At 40.5% G+C, this 24,438-nt stretch overlaps 2 protein-coding genes across 6 annotated transcripts in view; one reads left to right on the top strand and one right to left on the bottom strand.

Moving 5' to 3' along the window:
- The window catches only part of LOC111608102, a 26,313-nt gene extending 4,670 nt beyond the window's left edge, over positions 1 to 21,643 (top strand). For both annotated transcript variants that reach the window (XM_023330752.1, XM_023330751.1), the window contains exons 6-11: positions 1,139 to 1,255; positions 3,577 to 3,651; positions 17,366 to 17,504; positions 19,733 to 19,815; positions 19,902 to 19,998; positions 20,066 to 21,643. In XM_023330752.1, coding sequence (XP_023186520.1) covers positions 1,139 to 1,255; positions 3,577 to 3,651; positions 17,366 to 17,504; positions 19,733 to 19,815; positions 19,902 to 19,998; positions 20,066 to 20,233 — 679 coding nt within the window. In that variant the 3' untranslated portion in view covers positions 20,234 to 21,643. The remainder of the gene's footprint in view (positions 1 to 1,138; positions 1,256 to 3,576; positions 3,652 to 17,365; positions 17,505 to 19,732; positions 19,816 to 19,901; positions 19,999 to 20,065) is intronic.
- zfpm2 (zinc finger protein, FOG family member 2) overlaps positions 21,032 to 24,438 on the bottom strand; it is a 169,040-nt gene continuing 165,633 nt past the window's right edge. For all 4 annotated transcript variants that reach the window (XM_023330746.1, XM_023330747.1, XM_023330748.1 and 1 more), the window contains one exon: positions 21,032 to 24,438. In XM_023330746.1, the coding sequence (XP_023186514.1) occupies positions 21,896 to 24,438 (2,543 nt within the window). In that variant the 3' untranslated portion in view covers positions 21,032 to 21,895.

Raw genomic sequence — 24,438 nt, 5'->3', positions numbered from 1 at the left:
GTATTCACATCCACACACTTTCTCACATTGTAATCACAAAAACGACATGAAACAAACAGCATTAGCTTCTGGTCTGGGACCCCCTTTGCAAGCCCACAGGCAAATCTACAAAATATGTACAGAAATATTGACCTTTAGAAAGTTTTTTTGCAGCAGTGTCTTCCACAGCAGGGCCTTGCTATGCTACCTTGAGGACAAGCATGGCAAACAACATTTCAATAAATTGTTTTAACTTATATTTTGTAATGATACTTGAAAAATAGATTTGATTTATTTTTCAAAAAATGTAATTTAAAATAAATTTATGGTTTGAAAATGTATTGGATTCAATTTGTTTTATTTTTAAATTTTTTTCCACTCATCTTCGCTCCAGCTTTCCGAGACACACCCCTACCGCCCTCTGGTGGCCCCACCACTTTGAAAACCACAAAAGATTAAGTAATTCCTTATCTGTAAAACCAATGACAAAGTAGAATTTTACGAGACGTTCAATATTCTTCCTTTTAATTTTTTGTCATTTTCCATGGAGGAGTTTTCATAAAATAACTGTCATTCTGCTAATTTTGCGACTTTATCCTGGTAATATTAAGAGTTTAATTTTGTATTATTTAGACTTTATTGTCGTTTTACTGTATTCTCGTTTTACTATGTCTGCATTGTTATAGTATTGTGATTTTATTCTCGTAATTAAAATTAAATAAATGTTTGCCTGGTCCTGATATTCCGCCGTTGAGTCCAAATAAGTAGAATCTGTAAAACACTTTTACCAAACAAGATGGCGGCCTTGGGTGTGCTGACATCACTCTGAACTATGGAAACCCAAGGAGAGCAATGATGGAAAAAATTATTAAAATTTTCCAAAAATTAAATCTTCAAAAACCAAAAATGTGTGTTGACTTCTTCAACCCTTTGACACTTTGAAACCTCTTCAACCCCAGCTAGCTTATAATAGCAAATTCAGGCAATTTTTGTTTTTTTTTATTCCTATTAATGATGATGTCTTAAACCTACTTTGATGTATGTTATTGGCTTGTCCACCTTTCATTCTGGTAACCTTGAGTCGGTATAAACCCTTCAGACCCAGTTTGCAGCTCGCCCTGATTTTCCCACATAGATTGATGAGCGTGTTGTGTTGCAGGATGGTGGACGATCTGCACCGACTGCTGCAGGCTGCGGGGATAGCCACCCCCTTCGTGCTGGTCGGCTCAGAGCTCGGAGCGCTCAACAGCCGGTTCTACAGCCACATTCACGATTCGTAAGTCTTCCGACGCGGAATCAAATGTTTTAGCTGAAGAAGTCAGACAGTTTTCTAGCAAAAAGTCTGGGTTTTGTGATTGGGAAGAGGGCAGCCCACTGCCACGGGGAATGTTTCAGTGTGGGCAGAGGAAAGCCTTTACATCACACAAAGTTAATGAAGAAAGATGGGGATTGTAGTTTGTATAACCTCCAAACAAATTAATTGTATTAGATGTGTTTAGCTTCTCCCAGTAAACTGTAATCCTTTCATGTTATGAGAACAATCGGAAAGACTTTCAGTCAGTCTGCAACAATAGCAGATGATTTCTGGTCACTTCCTAAACTTTTTGCAGTGACACCACTGTTGGGTTTTGCAGCCTTTGGAGCTCCAGTTTTTCGTGGAGCTAATTTCCATTGTTTTCAGATTATTATTATTATTATTATTATTTTTTATGCACTGTGATTAAATGCATGCTAAGTCACTGCAAAAGGCCTTTATTGGCTTAAAAGGTCATTCATCACTAAGTCTTCTTCTGTATTTTTGCCCTGAACCAAAACACTAAACAAATGAAGAATGTGTTAGAAAAAAATAATGTAAAAAAAAAAAATTAAGTACTATTTGCTGTCTAGTGTTACGTATCTCCTACGCTACTCTAAAGCTTCTTCCAGACCAGTGGGGAAAAATTAAATAAAAACAGAAATGTGGGGTTAACAAAAAGTATATTTAATACCTGCTTGAAGGTTGTTATTTTCAAAAAGGTACTTTTAATTTGACAAACAAGCCTAATCTAAATTATTGTTATAATACAATCACAATTAAATGTAACCTGTTGATTTGAAAACAACCTTCTATGGAGTTAGATTTTCTGACCTGCTACAACACAGTGGTTCACAAAAGACTAACCTGACAAAAGAATCCATATTCACTAACTTTCCATAACCACGAACCAACTGATTGTTTGAGAAGTTCCCCTCTGTTCCTGTGTGTTCTTAATATAGATCTTCTGCCTTGCTTAAAACACTTTCAGGTTTGAACTCTATTGAGCCTTCCTGGGGTATAACCCTGCACAATCCCATATTGTCTCAGCTCTTGTTTTGTTGACTTCTCTGCTTGAGATATTTCCTGCACCATGTCAGAACTGTGTGCATTCCCACTGGTTGAAGGCTGTCAGAGATATCACTGTCGTAACAATTTTCCTGTCGAGGATCCACTTTCAGAAAAACACTGTCAGTCTATAAATTTGTGAAGCTGTCAGGCGTTGCTGGGTCAAATTGAAGTCATTGAATCTGGATGTTGTTGCACTTTCATATATTTAGATTTTTGTTGATTTAAGATGCTTCTTCAAAATTCCGTATGTAAAACTTGCTAAAAAAAACCATTGTTTGTCACAAAATATTAACGTTTGCAAAGGGATGGTAAATTTCTGGATATCTGTGATGGGAAGTTTGGCTTGTAAGTTTTGCAATTATAGAATTAAAGAGATTTTATTTTTAAATTAAGTAATTAATAAGAAAAAAGTTAGACAAACTGAATCAAGCCCAAAGTAAAATATGAACATTTTGTTTTGTCATAGATATCAGTGTAAATTTGTGGAATAATGTAATTAAAACTTAATTTGCTTCATGTAGTCAGATGTGCGACTTAGAGCCGTAGTTTGTAACTTTAATTTATCTACAATATGTTTTCTTTCTTATATACTCGTTAGAATGGTCACCATGTCCTGACAGTATAACATCAGACAGATAATCAGTGAAAAATTCGAACTCCTCTGCGTTCTTCTTGTGGTCCTACAAATCCTCAAATCCAGGTTATGTCTAAAAAGAATTATTATTTATTTTTTTTCTAAAACACGTTTGTTTGCTTTACCGACCTGGTCAAATTTAGATTTTGAGTTAAAGATGGTCCAACACCACTTCCTGTCATCTGGCATAATTCAGTCAACTCACCGACAACTCGGTGATCAACACGTCAACTTCTCCGCACCAGGCTGAAAGATTTAGAGCTTTAGATTTAGACAATGTTTCTGTCGTTCAGAGAGAGAGAACGCTATTGTTGATGAATCCTTTCCAAATGGAAATATTACCTCAAAGTGCATGGCTGCCATAAAATGACATCTGCAGCATGACAGTGGGAACGGTGCCATCTATTTCACACTCATTGCAGCGTAAAGTGGTCCAGCCTAGTTAAAGTCTTACCTCATCCGAGTCTACGTGTGTGTTTGTGTGTGTGTGTGTGTGTGTGTGTGGGTGCGTGTGTGTGTGTGTGTGTGTGTGTGTGTGTGTGTGTGTGTGTGTGTGCGTGCGTGTGTGTGTGTGTGTGTGTGTCATTGTTGTCCTCAGGCTGGTGTCAGACCTGGTGCTGATAGATCCCATCCCAGAGGACGTTTTTGAAGAGGACCAATGGAAGGAGTACTGGTGAGTTCATTGGAGACTCTTTGTCTGCGAGAGGAGGAAGAGGTCGAGGGGTGAAGGAGCTTGGAAATAGATATTAGGAAGAAGTGAAGAAACTGAGTAGAAAAAGGCACAAAGTCCAGGGTGTTACGTTTAAAAAGTAAAAGGTTTAAAATTAAAGGCAGCACACAGAAGTGACGCTATGTTTCACGTGTGCATGTGATTGTCGTCGCTGGGTGGGGCTCATTAACGTGATTAATCGGAGGCCCAGGAAGCACATTAGCCGGTTGTAGTCTGCTGGCCTGAAACAGATGAATGGAAGGATGGGGGGAGGACAAAGTGTTGTCGGGACCGGGTTACGGAAAGTGTAATAACACCGCTTTAATCTGCGTGGTACGATTCATGTTAAGTGGCAGTCATTGTCGCAGCACATATTCCATTATTCTGTAATTATCATACATGAGAGTGCAGAGGAGGAACTGTTGATTGAAATGCCAGCTACGCAACACTTGGTGCCTTTCTGATCGGGAACAAGCACAGCCTGTCCTGTGTGGCTGCTGAGCGGTACGACGCCACTCCAGATTTTTGCTCCGAGTGTATAATTTAGTGAACTGTCGAGAGCTTTTATATTTCACTGACAGCCTAGCATCCAAGGGGCTCCTGATAAACACGTTTAAGAAAACGCATTGTTGAGGATTTTCTCTGTTGTCAAATGTTCAGCCTGAAAGCCCCTCGGCGGATGGTTATCTCGCACAGGCAGGTTCCTTCATTTGAAAATGTTCAAGTGTCTTATCAGGTCAACGTTGAAGTGCTTGCACATGCTTCACTCTGTTAGCTCACGGCAAATGGGAAAAGGTTTGTAAAGTGGCGTTATGTGTTTGACAGTCTCTCTTGGTGATGTGCAGCCCATTAAAATGAATCCTAAGTGATTATTTACTGAGTTATCTACATTCAATTTAACATATAGCCTGATGGTTTGGCTCATCCACAAAACAGGAAAACTGGTCCCAACTGAAACAAACCATCAGGACTGACCTTCCCTTCACCCAGGACTTATACAAGTCCAGGGAATATGGACAGCTAACATCTCAGCAGACCCCACACATCCTGGACACAAACTCTTTAGACTTTGTGTGACATTTCTTGTTTGTGCACATAGTAATGATTAAGTAATTTGATTCTAAAAAGTAGAGATTGCTATTGGTCAGGATATTTGATGAATTGTAGAAAAGTCGAATAATTGCTACAAGAAAAAAGAAAACTCTGAAATTTTGAGATTATTCTAAGAGATATTCTAGAAAAAAAACTTGGAGAAGTCCTTGTTTCAAAAGTCAAATTTTCAACTTTTGGAATTCAGAAATGTCCATGGTTTTTCTAGACAATTTCTGAAAATAATCAGAAATGTCTATTTTAGCAAACTTTGATTTTTCAAAGTCAGAAATTCCCAAGTTAATGTCTGAGATGTTAAAGTTTCAGAGTTTTCCTCTGGCAAATTATCAACTTTTTCAACTTTCCTTGTTTTATTTTTCTAGAAAATTTCTGCGGTTTTTCCCAAAAATGTACTTCTCCTTTCTTTTTTTCAATCTACAATGGCTCTAAAACACCCTTGTATTTTTTTTATATCTCATTTATTTAGCCAGCCACTCAACAGCCTGGTTACACAAAAGTAAAACAAATGGAAAAAAAATTCAAATTTACAGATCTGACTGTGACTTGTGACAACAGCTCGTCTTCTGTTCTAATAATCAATTCCTAGTTCTCCTTCTTACAACCCAACTCTGTGTTTTGCACGCGTTGACGTTATGCATTGTGCAGTGTCAGCTAGAATTCCTCACTAACATTTAATATACGTGAAATCCAACAATAAAAAAACCTGCAGTGAGGAAAGTGGTAAAGGCGTAATAATTGAGTTATGCCCATGAGGATGTTGCACGTCCAAAGACCACTATTAGCTTGTGGCTTATGTAAGCGCGAGTCAAGCCAGATAAGAAATGGATCCCTGAAAATGGCCTAATTTGTATGTGACTCAAAGTGGAGCAGCACCATTTATCAGGGGTATGTGTCCAATTATCCTCTGATTAATAGGCATTCATTTAAATGAGAACATGACTGCAGCTGCAATCCAATTACTCTGTGCAAAAGCAAAGTAGAGATGAAACGAACCAAAGACTTACATTTAGTTTTTGGGTGGAGAGAAAAAAAACCCTCTTTTTATCATCTCCACTTTATTTCCATTCGGGGAGCAAAACACGTTTCACAACAACTCTTTCTTTTCCTGCTGAAGGCGTGGATCAACTTCAATCTCAGGGTTTATTAGCTGTCAAAAGTCTGACAGCATTTGGTACGTTGGGTTGAAGGAGCAGGACGGCACCTGAGCTCTGCTCTGGGACCGGTAGGATTTCCACATCAAAGAGCAGCTCGTTAACGAAGGCTCGCTCCTAAAGCCACTCCTCTTACAATCTGCAGAACGAACTGCCACCGTCTCCTGAGAAAGGTGTGTGTAGGTATTCTCTGCTGTGCGCCGGTTTTGTTAAGGGTCCACTTCTTCGTTTTGGGGGGTTTGAAGACTTCACAGCTGGTGTCTCAGCTCCTTTCGTGTGGAGGTTATTGGGCCTAATGATGAATCACCGGCAGAGATCAGGGGAGGGTCGAGTGTGTCTTTGGAAACGCTGCATGCATGACAAGACCTTCTTTGTGAAGTGACAAGTTCACAAATAAGAATTTCGAAAGCCTATAGATTTTTTTGATGAATGTTTGTAATTGTTGTTTGAACATTACTGTTAATTCACTGTAAAGTCTGAAAGTGGCTCATAAATTTGGACTAATTTGAAAGATTCCTGTTAGTGGTACGCCAATAAATCCACCCAAATTTCCTTAATTTTTGGTGATTGGCGACTGGACAATACCTATGAGAATCGGATCTTATCCACAGATCTTATCAACCTTTGCAAGTGTCTGAAAATCTGTCCCGTTTTGCATGAGAGCGTACTGGCAGACCGACCTGCCCACCAGATCACCTCTGAATCTGAGCGGTCAACAACAGTCACCCCACTGTTGCACACTTAGCAACTTTTATCATTATATTTTGAGATTTTTCAGGCAAAAATTTTTATTTTGGCCAAAACTGGAATTGTCAGGTCAAGCTTTTTACAAATCTATGATCAGCCAGACAACTTCAATTGCTGCTCCCCAAATTCCTGTATCTCTATAAGCTTTACACATCTAGAAATGTACAAAACATTTTACGTAATCTTTCCTATAAAGTGAAAGATTAGATGAAGTACAATGTGAATTTTTAAGTCTTGTCAGATTATCAATTGGTTTTGGGTCTAGAAAATTCTAGCTTTAATTGAAACTATTTCATTACATGATCAGTTGTATGTTTAAAGGTATGTTGAGGACAATGAAAGGTGTCAGTTTTTTGACAAATTTCCTCGTTTTCCCTGTCGTACAGAAAGCTACATTTTGGTTTCATCAGACTGGAAGGACTCAAATTTGTTGCAGCTCATCCAGTGGGAGTTTGGCTATTTTTCTGCTTATTTTATTTATAATTAAGTATTAATACTTAAAGGTACTATTGGTACTACTAATATTACATTTGTTTAAATTATTTCTGTGACTTAAAAGAACAAGATCGGGCCAAATCCCTCACACTCTGCTTACTTTACAATTTTTCCTCTGCAAGCCCAAACAGAACAATAAAATAACACCTGTCTTCATTTTGTATCTAACAGAAAGTAAATAACCACATTTAATCCACAGTCTGCGAGTGCCGAGAGTGTAAAACTAATGAGCGCCATGGCAACAGTTCTTTGTTCAGAGAGCAGAAGCAGCAGGGAATACTCTTCCCTAATGGAACAGTCCTCAGATTTTAATGATTGCTGATTGGCTGTTTTAATGGAACCTCACTGAGTTTAGAGCAGCTCAATTTTCACAAGAGCACCACTTGAAGGTTTCCTCGTCAGCTCCGTGCTTTTAGTGTTAGCCGTTATGCTTTGATTGATTTGATTTATTTTTATTTATTTTTTTTTGGTTGATTTTGGACAATTTGAATTTCTAGGCAGGCAGTTTCTCTAAAAAGTATTCACCCCCCTTGGATATTTTTTACTTTTTGTTGCTTTTACAAATCAGTCACAATCAGTGAAATGGGGCTCTTTTGACAGATTGTTTTTGTCAATGTCGAAATGAAAATTGATTTCTGCAAAATAATAAAAAAATTTATAAAAATATTTAACATAAAATAAGTGAATGCATTAATATTGTTTTTATCAAAAACAATTTTTACATAAAAAAATAAAGTACGTTTGCAGTGCTGTGATTGCAGCTAAAGTTTAATGGGACTGAATAATAATTCAGTCACTTATTTTATGTTAAATATGTTATAAATGTTCATTATTTTGTAGAGATACCTTTTCATTCTTGCATCAAAGGTGTTTTGTAAAAAAAAAAAGTAAACAAAAAAGATGATTATTGTAAAAGGATAAGACATCCAAGTGGGAAAATACCATCAACAGTCACTGTAAAAATAAAAATAAATATGTTTTTATTATGTTTAAAAAATAATAAAAACATCTCAGTTAGCCCTAAAATATAATTCATAAATAATACAAACTGAATAAAATGAAAACATATCTCATAAGAGACTAATTGTAACTCAGTTTCATTTTGAAGAATTGATAACAAAAGGAAGTTGAGTTTATTCCCACGAGATCCAGTCCTCAAAAGAAACATTGAGCTGTGTCGAGGTTAATATTTATGAAGAAAAAGCTGTTCTGTATTAGATTGTTAAATTATTCGTACATTTATTGAACTGCTTTCTGTAATCAATCGTTAATTATTCATGTTGAAAGAAGAAGTGGCAGCTATCAGCGTAAGAGGAGGAGAGGGAGCCCAAAGCTGTCTGTCTTAAAATGGGCTAATTATGTCAGAAAATATTAACGTTGCTGCTGCAGTGTTCAAGGAAGTCTGTTTTAAAAGAAAGGGGGAAAACTACAGAAAAAGACGACAGCCATTGTTGTTTTTTGTGTGTGAACACCTGAAAACAGACCCAGAGGAATCCCATCAGGTGACGAAGCCTCACAGCTGTCTGCGTCTGGCTGCAATTATGACCGATTTATGAGTCTGGATTAGAAGTGACACTTTACAGCTCATTCATCAGTCTGCCTCGTTAATACTCTCATCAAAACCTGCTCAGAAACACACACCCTGTCAGCTTCACATAAACACTAAAGTATGATACACGTGTGTGTGTGTCACCCTGTGTTACCCTCCCAGAAAGACAGACATCTCTACCCAGCTCTATAGGACAGACACAACTGTTACTTTTAGTTAGATCGATAGATAATAGATAGGAAGAAAGATTGTTACATATCGATATTTAAACATTGTAGTTACAGCTATAATGTTAATGTGGTTCAAATCTATAAAGTGGTGTTGTTCTTGTGACCAAACCTGTGAAGCTATTGGTGTATTTTAGTGTGCTGTACTGGTGCAGACTTGTCAAATAAATTAGTAATTCAGTAGATTTATGTCTGTGTTTAAAAAAAAAAAAATTCTGTCAATTCAGAATTCAGATTCACTGTTTTTCTGTAGTCGATCGGTAAGCCAAGCCTCAGATATCAAGCCTCAGATATCCGCATCAGTATCAGAAGGGAAAAAAGTGGAATGGTGCATCCCCAATTTTGTCTAAATTAAATAAGCGTTAATTTGCAAAAATGAGTTATTCATTGTTGAGTGTAGCTGTTTTTGCTCTTCAAAAAGTCAGTTTTCCTGTTGCAAAGCGGTGCGAGGAAAAAACAATCTGCTCTGTACTCAGCTGTAGAGTTATTTACATCTGCTTACAGCATGCAGCACATTCCACTTATACTATAAATTAAAAATCAAAATGCTGTGTAAATGGGTAGTTTAACCACTATTAGCAGAGATAATCCTCAGCTGTACTTTTCTCTCAGACTGTCACTTACTTCTGGCTTAATTGGATCGGTATCGGACAATACTAAACCTCAGATATCGTATCGGTAGCAGACAAAAAAATGGATCGGTGCATTTCCTAGTGGAAACTCTGCTTTGGTCATTTTTGAAAGTACAATCTGAAACAAATGAGTGGAATGGAATAAAATAACAGAACAGGACCCATTAAGATTAAGATTAATTCTTATAACTAATATTCCTTAATAAGATCTTGTTACTTTATCTAGACATTAGAATTGAATGATTGAAAGGTTATTTCATTTACCTGTATATTCACCTGTGTATTTATACAGCATCCTTCATTTTTTATTAGTTTTTTACTTAATAGTTTTAGCATCATTTTATTTTATTTCATACCCCATGTGTTGATTGGGAGTAGGAGGTCGTTCAATGTTGGTTGGAATGTATGTTTTGTATGTTTTATATGCAAAAACTCAGTAAGTTTTTAAACAAGTACATTGTTTTAAAAAAAACCTGCTTTGACTTTGTCCTTGAGATTGGAAGTGAAGCGATATAGAAACACGTTAAATTCTCCGTGTCTGGTCATTTTGTAGCGGTCCGCACTGTGAGCCTTTAGCATCTTCCTGTGTGTGTGTGTGTGTGTGTGTGTGTGTGTGTGTGTGTGTGTGTGTGTGTGTGTGTGTGTGTGTAGGCGTGTGGGGGGGTGCGTGCACGTGTGTTTACCCTGGTGTAATCTATGCCAAGTGGAAGAGTTCAGAGGAGGGAACGGCGTCTGCTGCGGTGCAAGAGTGACACCTTGTGTTCGCTCTCAGCGTAGCAGTTTGAACTTTTGCAGGCCTGCTCCTGCAAAAAGGAGCCTGATTAGAATCGACTGGGTTGTTTCTGAAGTGGCAGCTTTAGGTCTGACTGTGTGAACGCGGTGGAAGCTGAAGCCGTAGTGATTAGGATTCGGAAAGTACAATAATTGGAACTGTTGTCTGCACTGGGGCAGCTGTGACTCGGATGGCAATCAGAAGGTTGTGAGTTTGGTTGCATCTTCCCACATTCCCTGCTGATCGGTGTCTGATTGTGAGAGATGGAAATGCAGCCAGGTGGATTTGACTTATAGGGATCTGGAAAGAGCTAATTAAGCTCAATCTGCTTGGCAATTAATTTTTCACCATAATAAACTATAAAGAAACTGAAGCTGACAAAATCCACAGGTTGACTACCTAGGTCCTAAATGTAAAAAATAAACTGCAACAAACATAAAATGTAAAATAAACAATAAAGCAAGATGTCGCTCAGAACACAAACCATAGAATTAGACTTCATAGATCCGCCTCTGTGAATCAAACACATGGTCACTGATACCAGATCCAGAATTTTTTTTCACTATCGGATCGATACAGATATAAACATCTGCATCTCTAATATTAAAGTAACTATTTCCTAAATAATGAAACTCGGCACATGTCTGCCTTATATAAATACTAAGTTCTCTTTATTTTTCCAAATTTAAAAAGTGGCTAAAAGAAGTGGCCGTTTCACGTCACATCGTGTTTATGCTCCTGTGAAACAGGAAGTCATGGTCTGCTAATTTAAAGGTTCATCTAGACTTAAGAAGTAAGATGTAACCTAGAAAACAGCAGTTACATGTATCTTATGGTAATTGTTAGGGATGCCAATAAGTGGGGCTCTGGTTATTCTGTTAGACACGGTTGCTTGGTAATAAATGCGTGCATGTTTTCCAGTGTGAGATTATGCTTTTGCAGAAAAAACATGAATTTATTTATGCCTCTTTACACGTCTCTACCAAGGTGCTGTGTATGTAAACAAAGGTGTTAGTTTTTACAGAACACCATAAATGCTTGTTTTCATTCCTTCTGCATCATTTTCCCAGGACAGTATCAGATGCAGTTTCTTAACATAATCCCAACATGACTGTATAATTCAGTTCAGCTTTTTATAAAAGTACAAACAACATCCACTCCTGATTTTATCTATGTATTAATGTAACGGTGTATTTATTCAGTAGAAGAGCAGCAGTTTTCCCCGTTTTTTCCCCCTCGTCTAGCATGTGATGTTAAAAATACATAATGAGGGACCTAGTTGTACAACAAATCAATGGAAATGGGGCTGATTCACAAGGTGACACCATGGCTGCTCTGTTTTTCAGCTGGTTAGACCAGAACAATCAACTCTGCACTTATACTCATAGTGGGTGTCCTAGTCCTGTTTTGCAGGAGTAACAATATATGTTTACAGTTTATAACAGGTGAGTTTTTAACGGACATCCATTTTACATTTTTTCATTCCTTTCTTTTTTGCACTTTTCAGGCTTGTTGCTCGTATTTGTGTTCATTTCCATGTCTGAGCTCCATCAATATGTAAAATGTATGAAGGAAAGAAAGGAAGAATAAAATCAGCACAGAATACTGTCAAAGCTTGTTGATAAGTAATTTCATATATATATATATACATATATATATATATATATATATATAAGAAAATCTGGCATCATTGCCCCATTATATCCATACAAGGTGAAAGTAGTAATAACAAAGTCTCCAACTGGAATATGAGCTTATAATGTTAGCTGTCTGGAAAAGAGATTTTTCTCGGAAGGAGCAGATTTCTGCTTTCTTCAAACTGTGTCACAGAGATAGTTGTATAACAAAGCCATGAGTCATTTTGCAAAAACATAGCATTAGTGAACAGAAGCAGCTGAAAGTCTCACTTTTTGACCCAAAATCCGTTTAGGCCCCGTCCCACCATACAAGCTCTGTAAGTCTGCTGTAATGGTTAATTATCGTGGTATAATATGCAGAAGGAAGGCTTGGAGAAAGCCATTCATTTTTACATTTTATTTAAAAACAATATTTAGACACAGGGAGATGTTTTGTTCTAAAATAAGATGTTAAAGAAGAAGATAGAACGGCACATTTTCTTATCTGAGAACATTTTTGCTCACTCCTATCCCTCCGATGGAGAACTTTTTGTTTCAGAGAGGCCAACTTGCGAGCGCTCCTTTTGGCTCCAACATATATGATTTTTACATCCAGTGTTTTGGTTTTTGCCTATTAAATATCACAGGGCTTGACTACATTTATCATTTGTCACAAACAGCTGCGCTAAATATAAACAGCAGTGAACGGGTAAATTTATAAAGACATGCCATTATTTGGGAAATCAAAATCATGCATTGTTGCATGTAGGGATGAAATGATTAATCAGATTAATTGTGATAAATCAGTTGTTGAAGTGATCGTCAACTAATTTAGTAATTGATTAATTATCAACTGGAGTACACGTTCTTAAAAAAGACAGTTTGGTGAAAAAAACCCAACATAGTCAGAGCAGTAATTAAGCTAAAACTGTCCAAAAAATATCTGCAAATATCTTTTGCTACAAATGATAAACTGTACCTTCAAGGAATGCTGCTTTAGTTTCTTTTCTTATGCAAAAAATATATTTCATTATTTGTTTATTTGCATATTTTAATGCATTCCTAATATTGTTTAAGAAAAAGCTTAATGTGCAGAATGTGCAATTTCTTTATCCAATTGAATTATTAATCGTCACAATAACTGAAGGAATATTTGATTGCTAAAATAATCTTTAGTTTCAGCAATAATTCCACTGGGTGTTTCTGTCTCTTTAAGTGAGAGATTTCAAATTTTGAGTATTATGTATTTATTGGTCTTACAAGCACTTTGTGTTTTTGATCAACAAGTTTCCTGTTTTTAAACCTCCATTGGTGGAATTTAGTTCGGTGTTAATTGTTGGTGTGTTGTTTTTGTTGTTTCACTTTTTGTTGCAACTCGCTGTAAAATTAATTGCCGATTAATCGTCACACAAATCGACGATTAATCGAGACTGAATCTGAATCATTTTATGCCCCTTGAAGCGTCTAAACTTTGATCCGAGTCACACGACATTGTTATATTCCAATAATAAGAAGGACCACACTGTGTGGGTCCAGTAAGAGGACAAAAAGAAAAAAAGAAATCGACATTTTGACGTAACAGTAGAGCCTGGTGTTTAAATGTTCCACGCTCGCTGTAATAGTTGGTGTTTTGTGCGTGAGCACGCTCTCGGGTAACAGAGGCCCTGCATATGGAATGAGATGGTAATGAGGAGGAGGAAGAGGAGGAGGAAGGAGGAAGGAGGAAGAGAGGAAGACGGGGGGGGGGGGCTTATCGCTACGGGGCCAAATTCCGACAGTGAATTGCGTAGTCGTAACAAAAGTAACAGAGCGTCCATTCAGCCTGCACTAATCCAGATGGGAAAGTCAAACAGCAGAAAGTCCACGGCACAAACTCATTTCATCACTTTATTAATTTAGATATTGCCTCCTCGCTCCTGTGGGGAGGAGAAAAAAAAAGAAAAAGGAAAAAAAAAAAAGGGCCCCTCTGAAATGACCAACATCGGTGAGGCGTTTTGCTCTACATGGTTCCCCCACTTCGTCTCCTCCCGTTATCTGTTTAATTCATCCCACCAATCTTGGCTGTCTTTACCCACTAAATTTCCCTTTGACACGCATGCCTTGCCTCGCATAATCCTCACTCAGGGGCAGAATTAAAAACGGGGGGGGAAAAAAAAAGGAGGCAGGAATGGGACAGGTGGCTGGAGAATCCTTGAAATAATGTTTGAATGCCAGACCCGGGGATGATTTGACTAGATTGGAACTGGCTGGCAGATAGGGAGAGACTTTCCTCTGCCCGTTTTTTTATCCCCCCCATCCCCATCTTTTTTACTTTTTAAAAAAAAAAATATATATATTTTTGGAACCATGTGGTACGCAGAAGGGTGACAGGTGGAAAATGTGCAGAGACTGAGATGTCTTTTAAGAGCCGGGTCGAAGAGTCGGCTCGAAATTGTGGTGCCAGAATGACTTCAGAGGGAGACTGTGGAAAGGAAGATGAAAATGTCAAAACGTCAGTCTTCAGAAGTCTGATACACAAAGTTTTCTCTGTCTCACGAAGACGGGGAATTATTACATCCCACTTGTTTCATTCCCCCCCCCCCGCCTGTCCAGAAAGGACTGCTGTTTTTTTTGCCTTTCTATGAATATGGCAGACATGTTATCTCAGTGAGTAACAGCTGAATATGTTCCCCGCAGTTTGGGGCTTTATCTGACCAATCACAGCTGACACACTTTGTCGGAGCCATGCCTGATGTATCTTAGCTGAGGTTTATGTAGAAATGTGTCGTATCAAGCACAGGTGCAATGGCTTATTTTACACATGAAAGGCGCATGATAGCAGCGCGATAAGAGCCGAATAAAGAAGAGCTGAAGAATGTGACTTGTGGTTAAAAACCCACCGACTTTAACTGTGGAGCTTTTGGATCGATGTGGCGTAAAAAGAGCGACCCATCTGTCAAATATAAATACTTTATTGATCCCAAAGGGAACTTAAATGTCGTGTCTAATTTAATTAAAGTTATTGGAGACGGTGATGACTGTGGTCAGGAAAGATCTCCTGTAGCAGTCTGTATTACGATAAATTTGACGAAACCTCTGACTGAAGACTTTGTTTTTCCATTACAGTTTTATACAGAGGATGTTCAGTTGTCCATCATTTTCTTCTTGCCTTTCTGCAGCGATGCACCGATCTGATATTAATATCGGTCCTGATATTGAAAATAATTCTAGATCGGGTTTCCATAAGGGCAGATCTACCCAGTCTAATTCTATGCTTTGTGCGCTGAGTGACATCACGCTTTATTATTTATTTTACATCATAGTTGGAATTCCTAATTGCACTTTCTGAGCCATTTGGAAAAAAACATTTGTTGCAGTTTATTTTTTACATATTTGAGCAGGTCAGTCTGATGTTTTAGTTTGTAATCATTTCATGTACAAACTGAAACCTGTGGCGCCAGGGACGGAGGTCTTTGATTTTTTTGTTTTTTTTGTCACTTTCTCTGAGCATTGATTATTGGTTTGGATGATTATGTTTGGAAGTCCTCTTGTTTGAGTACTTAACAAGGAAAACAAGGAGTACGCAAAGTTTTCTTGCTGATCATCAATATTTTCTTTTTTTATAGCTTGACCTGCTGACTGTTTTTTTTTGTTTGTTTGTTTTTTTTGTGTGAAAAGTTGCTAAATCCAGCAGCAAATTTACTAAATTGGCAGCATGTTAACTGCATGGCTCTCACAGTAACAGGAGTATCGCTGATTTTCAGGCCTTTGTGGATCATTCCATAAGATCAGTTTCTGATGAAAGTATCGAGCATTTGCAGATCGCCGCACATAGAGGAAATTATGACCAGTCTGTCTGTGCTGACCTACATAGAAGTCTTAATGTTTTCTGAATCCAGCCTTCCTGGATTGCTTCTGTGTCTTTTGATTCTGGCCTCATCTTAACACACACCTTGATGCTCCAGAGCAACAAACTCCTGCTTTTATTCAGTCTGTCACACTTGTTGATCATCAGTTAATCAAGTGCTGCTACCTTCTTCCATACAAACGTGTTTCTGTCAAGTTTACATTAGATTTTAATTGTTTAGACTCATGTAGGACCAGATCTTTTTTTTTAAAAATGTCTGAGTTTCCCTACTGTGGAGCAATAAAGGACATTTATATTCTATTTTCTACTCCATTCTGTTCTAATCTATTCTAAATTTGAAGTCTAAAAATGTAAGAGACAGTAGTTTCTTTTATTTTTCCTGTTTTGGGGCTTTACTGAAATAAAAATCAGCCTCCCTGTCCTCATGCCTTCCAGGACTGCAGCCTCTGAATGCAGAGAGTGATTCATCAGATGTTTAAACTGAGAGCATCTGAGATCCAGATAAGGCAGAACCAGGGACGAGGCTCTCGGGACACGCGGGGCGACGACGCGCTCGGCGCCGGCTGCGTGTCGGCACGGCGACGTCGGCAGCTGCCGCGCCACGCTATTGATTGGGTGCCACAGGCTGAGACCAGCCAATTCAGAGCACCAGTGAGCCGAAACCGATTGGGCCTCCTGAGTTACAAAATCCTGCAGCTCTTCTTCTCTCATCTGCCAAAAAAGGGAGTTTTTAAAAAAAATTCCCAGGCAAATGTTTTCTGTTTTTAAGAACGTTGGGCAATTTGTTCAACTGAAAAGGCAGCATAGCATGAGTTTGACTTACTGATGGGTTATCGTATTGTTTATCGTTTATCATTTATTGTGATGAATTTAGTATTATGATGAGAATTGTTATTTATTGTTGTCACGATAAATTCCAATTAATGCTGTTTAAATTCCTCACAAAATTGTTAGGACATTTAGTTTGACTATTTTCTCCACTGTTTGTTTAATGACAGCATCAATAAATTAGAAAATGCGATTAAATCCTGTCACTGTTTGCATCAGCGATTCAAATCACACTTCTTTATGTTTACCAGCAGCAGTATAAGTGTTTGTGGGGCTATGATTGTCACAGTCATAATTATCTAAAAAGGAAGTAGTAAATAATTCTTATTGCAACTTTAATTATTATTGCAATAGTACCACACAATAACATGATGAAACTTTAAGTCACTTGAGTTTACGTTGATTTTGTGATATTTATTTGGACGATTTTACTGGATTATTTAGGTCAGTCAGATGATTTTGACACTTTTTCCGAGTTGAAAATAACAAATGTAATTCAAACCTACTCTACGCTTTATTATTTGGTGCATTTCTGTCATTAATAAACAGATTTCTTTTGCCTCTACAGATCCCAAAGTGTCTTCAGCCAAACTTTTGCTACTGATTCAGCTAAATCTCCTCACTGGACAAAATTGATGAACAGAAACCCGCCTCTAAATTGTGTGTTTCTGTTGTTTTTTTCAACTGCTTTTCTTCCTCCTCAGGTACGGGAAGCTGCTGCCGTCACTCCAAGCCCGGCAGTTCTCGGCCGCCACCGGGCTGAGCCGCCTGCTGATCATCCTGGGCGCCGTTGAGCCGATGCTGAAAGGAGAAAATGTCTCGGAGGAAGTCATCCAGCGGCAGGTCAGGACGGCCTTCACAGCTGCAAACAACAACAGCAAAAAAATCTCAAACTTTTTCAGAATTGTTAAAGTGAAAGAAATGTCTTGGTGGTTTTTAGGGGCTTTGGTCTCCTGCGCATCTCACCAGATCTCACCAGAGAGTTCTGGTTTCTAGTGCAAATATCTTAGTTTTATCATATTTCAAATGTGCTAACGTTCATGTAACTTTTCAGCAAGATATCGGAGCTTGTTTTAAGTCAATAATTCCTTAGTACTGATGAAAAAGTAGTAGTTCTATAAGCAGATTATTTAACTTGCAACAAAACATTTTCCCATCTTGTCAGTGAAATAATTTCCCAATGGAACTCTTACTTTCTTCATCAATATTAAGGAATTGTTTACTTAAAACAAGCTTGCTGAAAGTAACTTGTTGCTTAGTACTCTTGAAACAGGACAAAACTAAGATATGTGCACTAGAAACTCGACCAAAAATACCTGGTGATATTTTGTGTTTTTGCAGTGCACAGGGCAGAACGTTCCCCGTTTCAGCCACAGGGTGGTGCTAGCGCAGGAACAATCGCCGCCTCCCCCCTCTCCTCGAAAGCAGAGTGGGCGCAGAGTGGGCGACTGTTGAAGGAGCGTTTCTGTCTCCAAACCGTCAGACACGCCGAATCACTGCAGGAAGCCACGCGTCATTTTTTCTTTCTTTCTCTTTTTTTTTAATAAACGAAAAGCGAGGCCAGGTTCTCCTGGGACTGACACGGTGCTGCAGACGCTCCCTGTCTGCTGCTTAGAAAGCTTCCTCACAGGTCAAACACAGTAATATGAGCGATAAGCTCTTTGCTGGGTGCTGGCATTTAATTTAAAAAATACAAATAAAAAAATAAAAACTTAGCCTGATATTTGCCCTTCTGATTCTGCATCTCTGCCATTTTCTGAAGTGAAGGATGTTAGCGGTTTGTTAAGACGCCTGCTGGCAGCCGCCCACCATTTGATGGCAGCAGCGATGGAGGGGGGGAGGGTATTTCAGCTTTTCAAGTATTACAGTTGTTGCCAAGGAGATAAGGACATCATTGTGCTTGAATCCTCCAAGGACCTTGTCGTCAGGTCAGGGAAGGTTATGATGTGCACACAGAGCCCAGCAGAGCCAGAGCAGATGTTTGCTACAACGTTAATAACTTCTAAGGCAGCCGGTCCAGTAACTTCTGGATGATGAATGGAGGTAAAGAGAAATCGGCTCGGTTTCATGGAGTTCAGCTTGTCTCTGAAGTCCGTAAGCTCTGACCGACCCGGTCCGCAGTCACACCAGGGTTTCTGCTCCACTCGACTGCTGGAGAATGAGATTATTAGGAGTTTTTTATTGTTCGTGTTCTGATCAACCCTGAGGTATAAAGGGATGTATTAGATGGAATTCAGAAATGACAGAATATTGGAATTTGGTCACAATAACTAATTTTACTGACCCAGAAGTTATCGCGATAAAAGATAATATTGTTTTGAGACCATTTTGAAGTAATATTGGTAATATCCGAGTAGTGCAACAACACATTCTCAGAGCTTTGTCCTCGAAGGTGGGGCTAGGTCCAATCAGGTATTTTGCACAGCTGGAGATTAAAGGATTTCTCAAACATTCATGAAAGCAACACTCCAGATATGTTTTTGATGAGGGAATAACATTACATGATGTAAAGCTCAAAAAAGTCAATTTTACATAATAATACCCCTTTAAATATCAGTGATCGGCCAGAACAGTACAAAGCTAGAAGTCAAATCATCGTGTGGCGTCTTGCTATTCAACAACAGTTTTATTAGTTAGTTGAATTAAAAATAACGTTTATTATGCCTCTCAGTCCATGGAGGACTTTTGTCCTCCTCTCCAGACGGAGCGTTGCCATGTTAGGCTGCAGCGACACAACCACACCCAGACAAATCTCCACCAAAAACAAACAGAAACCTTATGCACATGTAAACTATTTGAGATCATTAAAAATGTTTATCAGATGAGACCCTGTGTTTATTCATAGACAGTAGACAGAGGGATGCGCCTTAATGTTTTTTTTTTTAAAAAGCCTGAAAGTTGTACATTTTGGTGCTCTTTCAAAATTAAACTCTTGATCTTGTTGCTGGTTTTAAAGATGAATGCATCGCCTTCTCTGAAACAATCAAATCAGGATGCTCATCTTCGTAGGCAGAATTTCTCGGCCTAATTTATTTTGAAGTCAGGCTAAATTTAGTCTCTCCTCCTGACAGAAGTACCTCCTCAGTAACCCCGCCCACCAGAGCAGCGCTGTGGACGAGCATTACTTTATGAACGAAAGCGTCGCTCAAGTCGGGTAAGACAAACATGTCTGACATTGTACCTTTTCGGATGTTAAAACCAGAAGACACTTTTTTTAAAAATTGTTTTTGTGCTTTAAAGGGACATCACAAAGTTTAAGCCACTCTCCAGCCGGATATCGGTGAGCATGCTCACTGGGGATTCCTTTGATGAGCAAATGCCTCAACACCTAAACCAAGTGAGTTTCACTTCCTCCTGCTATAAACCAACAACGCTTATGCTAAATCACATTCCTCCCGCACCAGATGGTCGCCGAACATCAAAAGAGGTTCCTGAAGGAGTCCTACCCATCGGCCAATCACGTCCACATAAAAGGAGCAGACCGGCGAATGATCTACAAGAAGCCATCTGCCGTCAGCCAGCACCTGTGGAAGCTCGTCAGCCAGCGACAGGCCGGTCCGCAGAGCGAGTGACCCGCCAGAGAGGAAGCCGTCGCCGCGGATACGGGGGCCGAGCAACGCCTGAATAGGTTATAGATACCCACTAAAAAGTTCAGCCGGCTTGTTTTGCCGTTCTTCATGGAGACCATCTACACGCCGCGCTAAGGTTCATCAGAAAGTCAATTTCAGGGCCTATTTCTGCTTCACTGGAAGCTTATTTTTCTATGAAAAATGAAAATGATGAAGCATTTTCTGTCTGTGATTCATCAAATCTTCCCATGTTGTTATTTCAGGCTCTTTGTGAGATTGGCCAGTGGCAAAAAAAAAAAAAAAAAATGACTACATGAATCCTATGGAGGGGAGGGGCGACACATGCACCACGTCACCGTCCAACTTCTTCGTTTTCTTTCACATTATGGCCACAAAGCACTGGTGGCTTCAGTTCCTTTAGCTTCATATATCAGAATTCATATTCACACGCATTAAACGTGGACTTTGAATATGTTCTTTTGAAATCCAAATCTTTTTAATCAGCTTTCTTAATCCAAATATGCTAAAAAAAAATTTTAAAAAAGAGTAAAGACCACTGGTTTATCCTGAGGATTTAAGTTTAATTATGACACCACATCAAAATAAAAATTTCCAACAGATCTGGAATTTAATTCCATCCATATACATGCATAGCAACAACGTTTTAAGAAACATTTTCTCCCATAATCAGGACATTGGAATGATCATTTTACATCAGTATTCCCCACTGACCGCCCACCCGGCTTGTTCATCAGCAATAAACTTAATTCTCGTACAGCGTCTTTTAGTTTTTTTGTCTTGTTTTTTTTTTTTTTTTTTTTTTAAATGGGGTAACAAATAATTATATGCACAGTCCCCATGTCATAATACTGCTTTCAGTAACATTCCCTCATTTACAAAGTATTGCATTGAGAGCAAAATTTCAAAAAGGGAGACCAAAGTGTATCATCGAACAGAAATACGAGTACTATACAAGAATGTCGTCATCCTCATGAAAACATCCACATCCGAGTTGAACGAAAGAGACAAGGACAAACAGCCACATATGTATGCAAAGCCATGTATGTATGCCAAAATGTGAGATGCAGCGCTGAGCCTGGCACTCGCCTCCAAACGGTGGGTTTGTAAGTCACTAGCAGTAATCTGCAGGAGACATTTTGAGCATACGGAAACTGGTACAGCAAATAAGAATACACAAGTGCCTCAGTAGCTATTTTTGAGTCTAAAATGCATCTCGTTTTTGTTTATTGTTTCGTTTTGAGCCTACATTACAGTGTAAACAATATGTGTGCTACACAAGAATGACTATACAATAACATTACAAACAACTCTGATATAAATTTCATTTTGAATTTAAATTAAGATCACTACTCCTAATAATACTGATTGTAAAATAAATTAATGTGAACGTGGCACCAATATTATTCTCGATTCTCGTTTTCTTTTTTCTTTTTTTTAAACCAATGGGTTTTGCATTTTTAAGTCTTGAAACAATGAAAGAAGAAGCTTCTCTTGATTGTCCACAAGCAGCGTTTTAGCACTGCGTGATGCACTATTCCAGACACAACAGTGTACCAAAAACAAAGGAGGAAAAGTCTGGTTTAAAGGTAGGGAGGTTGGGGAGCGGAGGGGGACGGAAGAACAAGTCTTGGGTCTCTTTCCAACTTATTTTACATGCTCTGCAGCATGTGATGAACAGTAAAACTTCTTATGGGTAATAAAGTTTGATAGGTTGTTGAACTGGATGTCACACAGGCGGCAGTATTTGCCGCTCCCGGAGCCGTTCACGCCTTTGTTGGCCGCCGGCGCCGCCGCCTCCTCGCCGGGGGACTTGGAGGACGGGGACATGTTCTCGTTGGAGTCGGCCTGGTTTTCCACGCCCCACGTGGGCGAGGGATTGGAAGGCTGGCTGTCTGACTGCGGCTGGTTCTCCTGCTGCTGCTGTGGCGCCGTGCCGGACCGCTCCTCCGGCTTGTGCCCCCCGTTGACGATGACCATACCCCGGTTTTTGGGCAGGAGGGGAAGGGGTTCCTTGCCGGGGTGGGGGCAGCCGTTTGCTGTAGGTTGTGGAGCCTGCTCTCTGGTTGTGACCGTCTCTCCTCCTCCGTTGACGCTCTGTTCCTGTTCGGTCGCCTCTCCCTGCATCACCGGCCCCCCTGCCACGTAATCTGTCGGCTTTATCCCAAAATACGGCGATATTTGCTCGGGACCTTTCACCTTCTTTATTGCTCCTGGATAAAGGCAGTGGGGCAGAAACATATTCTTGTTCTCGTCTTTTGATGGGATGAGCTGTGGCTCAGTGAAAGGCTTAAGTCCCGGCACAGGCGCCAGGTGAGGGGGGAACATGCCTCCATTCTGCACCACCACCTTCCCATTCCCGTTCTTCTCGCATTTGCCAGGGCTCTTATCGTACCCGTCATCTGGGCTGTTATTCCCTTCGCTCTTCACATCTGGGAACAGAGCAGATTCCAAGGCGCCGCTCTCATTGTGCTGCTGCTGCTGCTGTTGAGCCGCGGCAGCAGCAGCAGCCGTGGCAGCAGCTGTCGCAGGGCAAAAGTTCTGTTTGTGTGCCAGGTAGTTCTCCACTTTGTTGAAACTTATCTTGCACACTGCACATTCGTGATAGTCCAAGAGTCTTTTGGGAGAGCTACATGTCTTGTCGGGGACCGGTGAACACTTTTTGCTGAGATCAATAGGTGCGTCCAGCTCCTGCTGCTCCGCAGCGTTGCATTTGGGAGGCAGAATGGGCTTAGTGACAGTCAGAGAGGCCTCCAGGTGTTTGGGTACCATGCCGGGGAAGATGTCGCAGCGCGGGTGAAAGCGGTCGGCCAGACTCTCCACTGCCTCCTGAGACGTGCAAGGGTTCATCGGAGGAACGCCGAGGAAACCCGGCTGCCCCAAAGAGATCCTCTGGGGGTCCTGATCCGGGAGACACATCTCGTACATCTTCCTGCGCTTGCGGGTTCTCATGGTCCTCTGCATGGAGGGCACCTTGTTAGCGGACATCCGTTTCATGGGGGGGTCATGGCGGGTGGCACAGTAGTACTGCTTGTGGACCATGTAAGTCTCGTGACGGCTGAAGGTGATGTTGCAGGCTTCACAGGTGGTCTTGTTGGGGTCATTGTCACTTTCCACCAAACCCGTGCTCAGGCTCTTCCCTTCCAATTGCTTCCCGTTGAGCCGCTCCTCTGCCCCGGTCGGAGTCGACACCTTTTTCACCTGCCCCGCTAGATCCTTGTCAGGGGCTTTGCCCCCGGCGTTGATCATATCCAACACGTTGGAGTTCATACACGCAGACTGCATGAGGTTGCTGTCTGCCTCCGTCGGGTGGCAGCCGGCCAGCAGGCTCACAGAACTGTGACCGCTGTTGGGGCTCACCGCTTCTGGAACCTTCTCGGAGAGCGCCGAGAAGTCCGGCGACTTGGTCATGTGCTGCCAGCGGCTGTTGCAGTAGTGCTTTTTGTGGACAAGGTAGTTGTCCAGGTTGCTGAAGGTGATGTTGCATTCGAAGCAGGTGGCCCCCTTGGGCATCAGGGGACTGTAGATGACAGGCGGGTAGCTGTTCCCGCCGTGGCGCAGTCTCCGATGGACCAGCTCTGACATCTTCGCCAGAATCTCCGAAGCCTGCGGGACGACGGAAATGTCTTGGGAGAAGGCAAACTGAGACAAGAAGGGGCCCATGGGAAACGTAGGCATGTTATGTTGCACGGGGGAGGAGGCCAGTCGGGGGCTGGAGGGCTCTGACTTGATCCTGGTGTAAGAAAAACTGGCTTTGCTGCCCGGGTGGGCCTCTCCCTTCTGAGCAGACAGCATGGGCTTCTTCTCAGCCTTGTCAGCCTCTCCGTCTGTGGCCGTCTCCTTGCTGAGGGCCCCTTTGGGACTTCCCATCAGAGCGTCCTTCTTGTTGGCCAGCTCTGCACGGCCCTGCTGCTGCTGCTGCTGCTGGAGGCTGTCCTCCGGACCCCTGGGGGAATGCTCGGTGCCGTCGCCTTCCCTGTGAAGTTTGCCGCCGTGCCCGTGTAAGTCCTGATGCTGTAAGAGTTCCCTGTGGCTCTGGAAGCTGATATGGCAGTGATTGCATCTGAAGGCCGCCTGTGACAGGTGAGACATGATGTGATGCTGGAATGTAATAAGAGAATCTGCCGTGTAGTTACAGATTGTGCATTTCAAGCTGGTGCCAGGAGGGAGGCTCTCTTCCATTTTGACAC

This window comes from Xiphophorus maculatus, chromosome 3 (assembly GCF_002775205.1).
Source record: "Xiphophorus maculatus strain JP 163 A chromosome 3, X_maculatus-5.0-male, whole genome shotgun sequence".
Lineage (NCBI taxonomy): Eukaryota > Metazoa > Chordata > Actinopteri > Cyprinodontiformes > Poeciliidae > Xiphophorus > Xiphophorus maculatus.
Note: the sequence above shows the minus strand (reverse complement) of the source record. Positions and strands in the feature narration are given on the sequence as shown.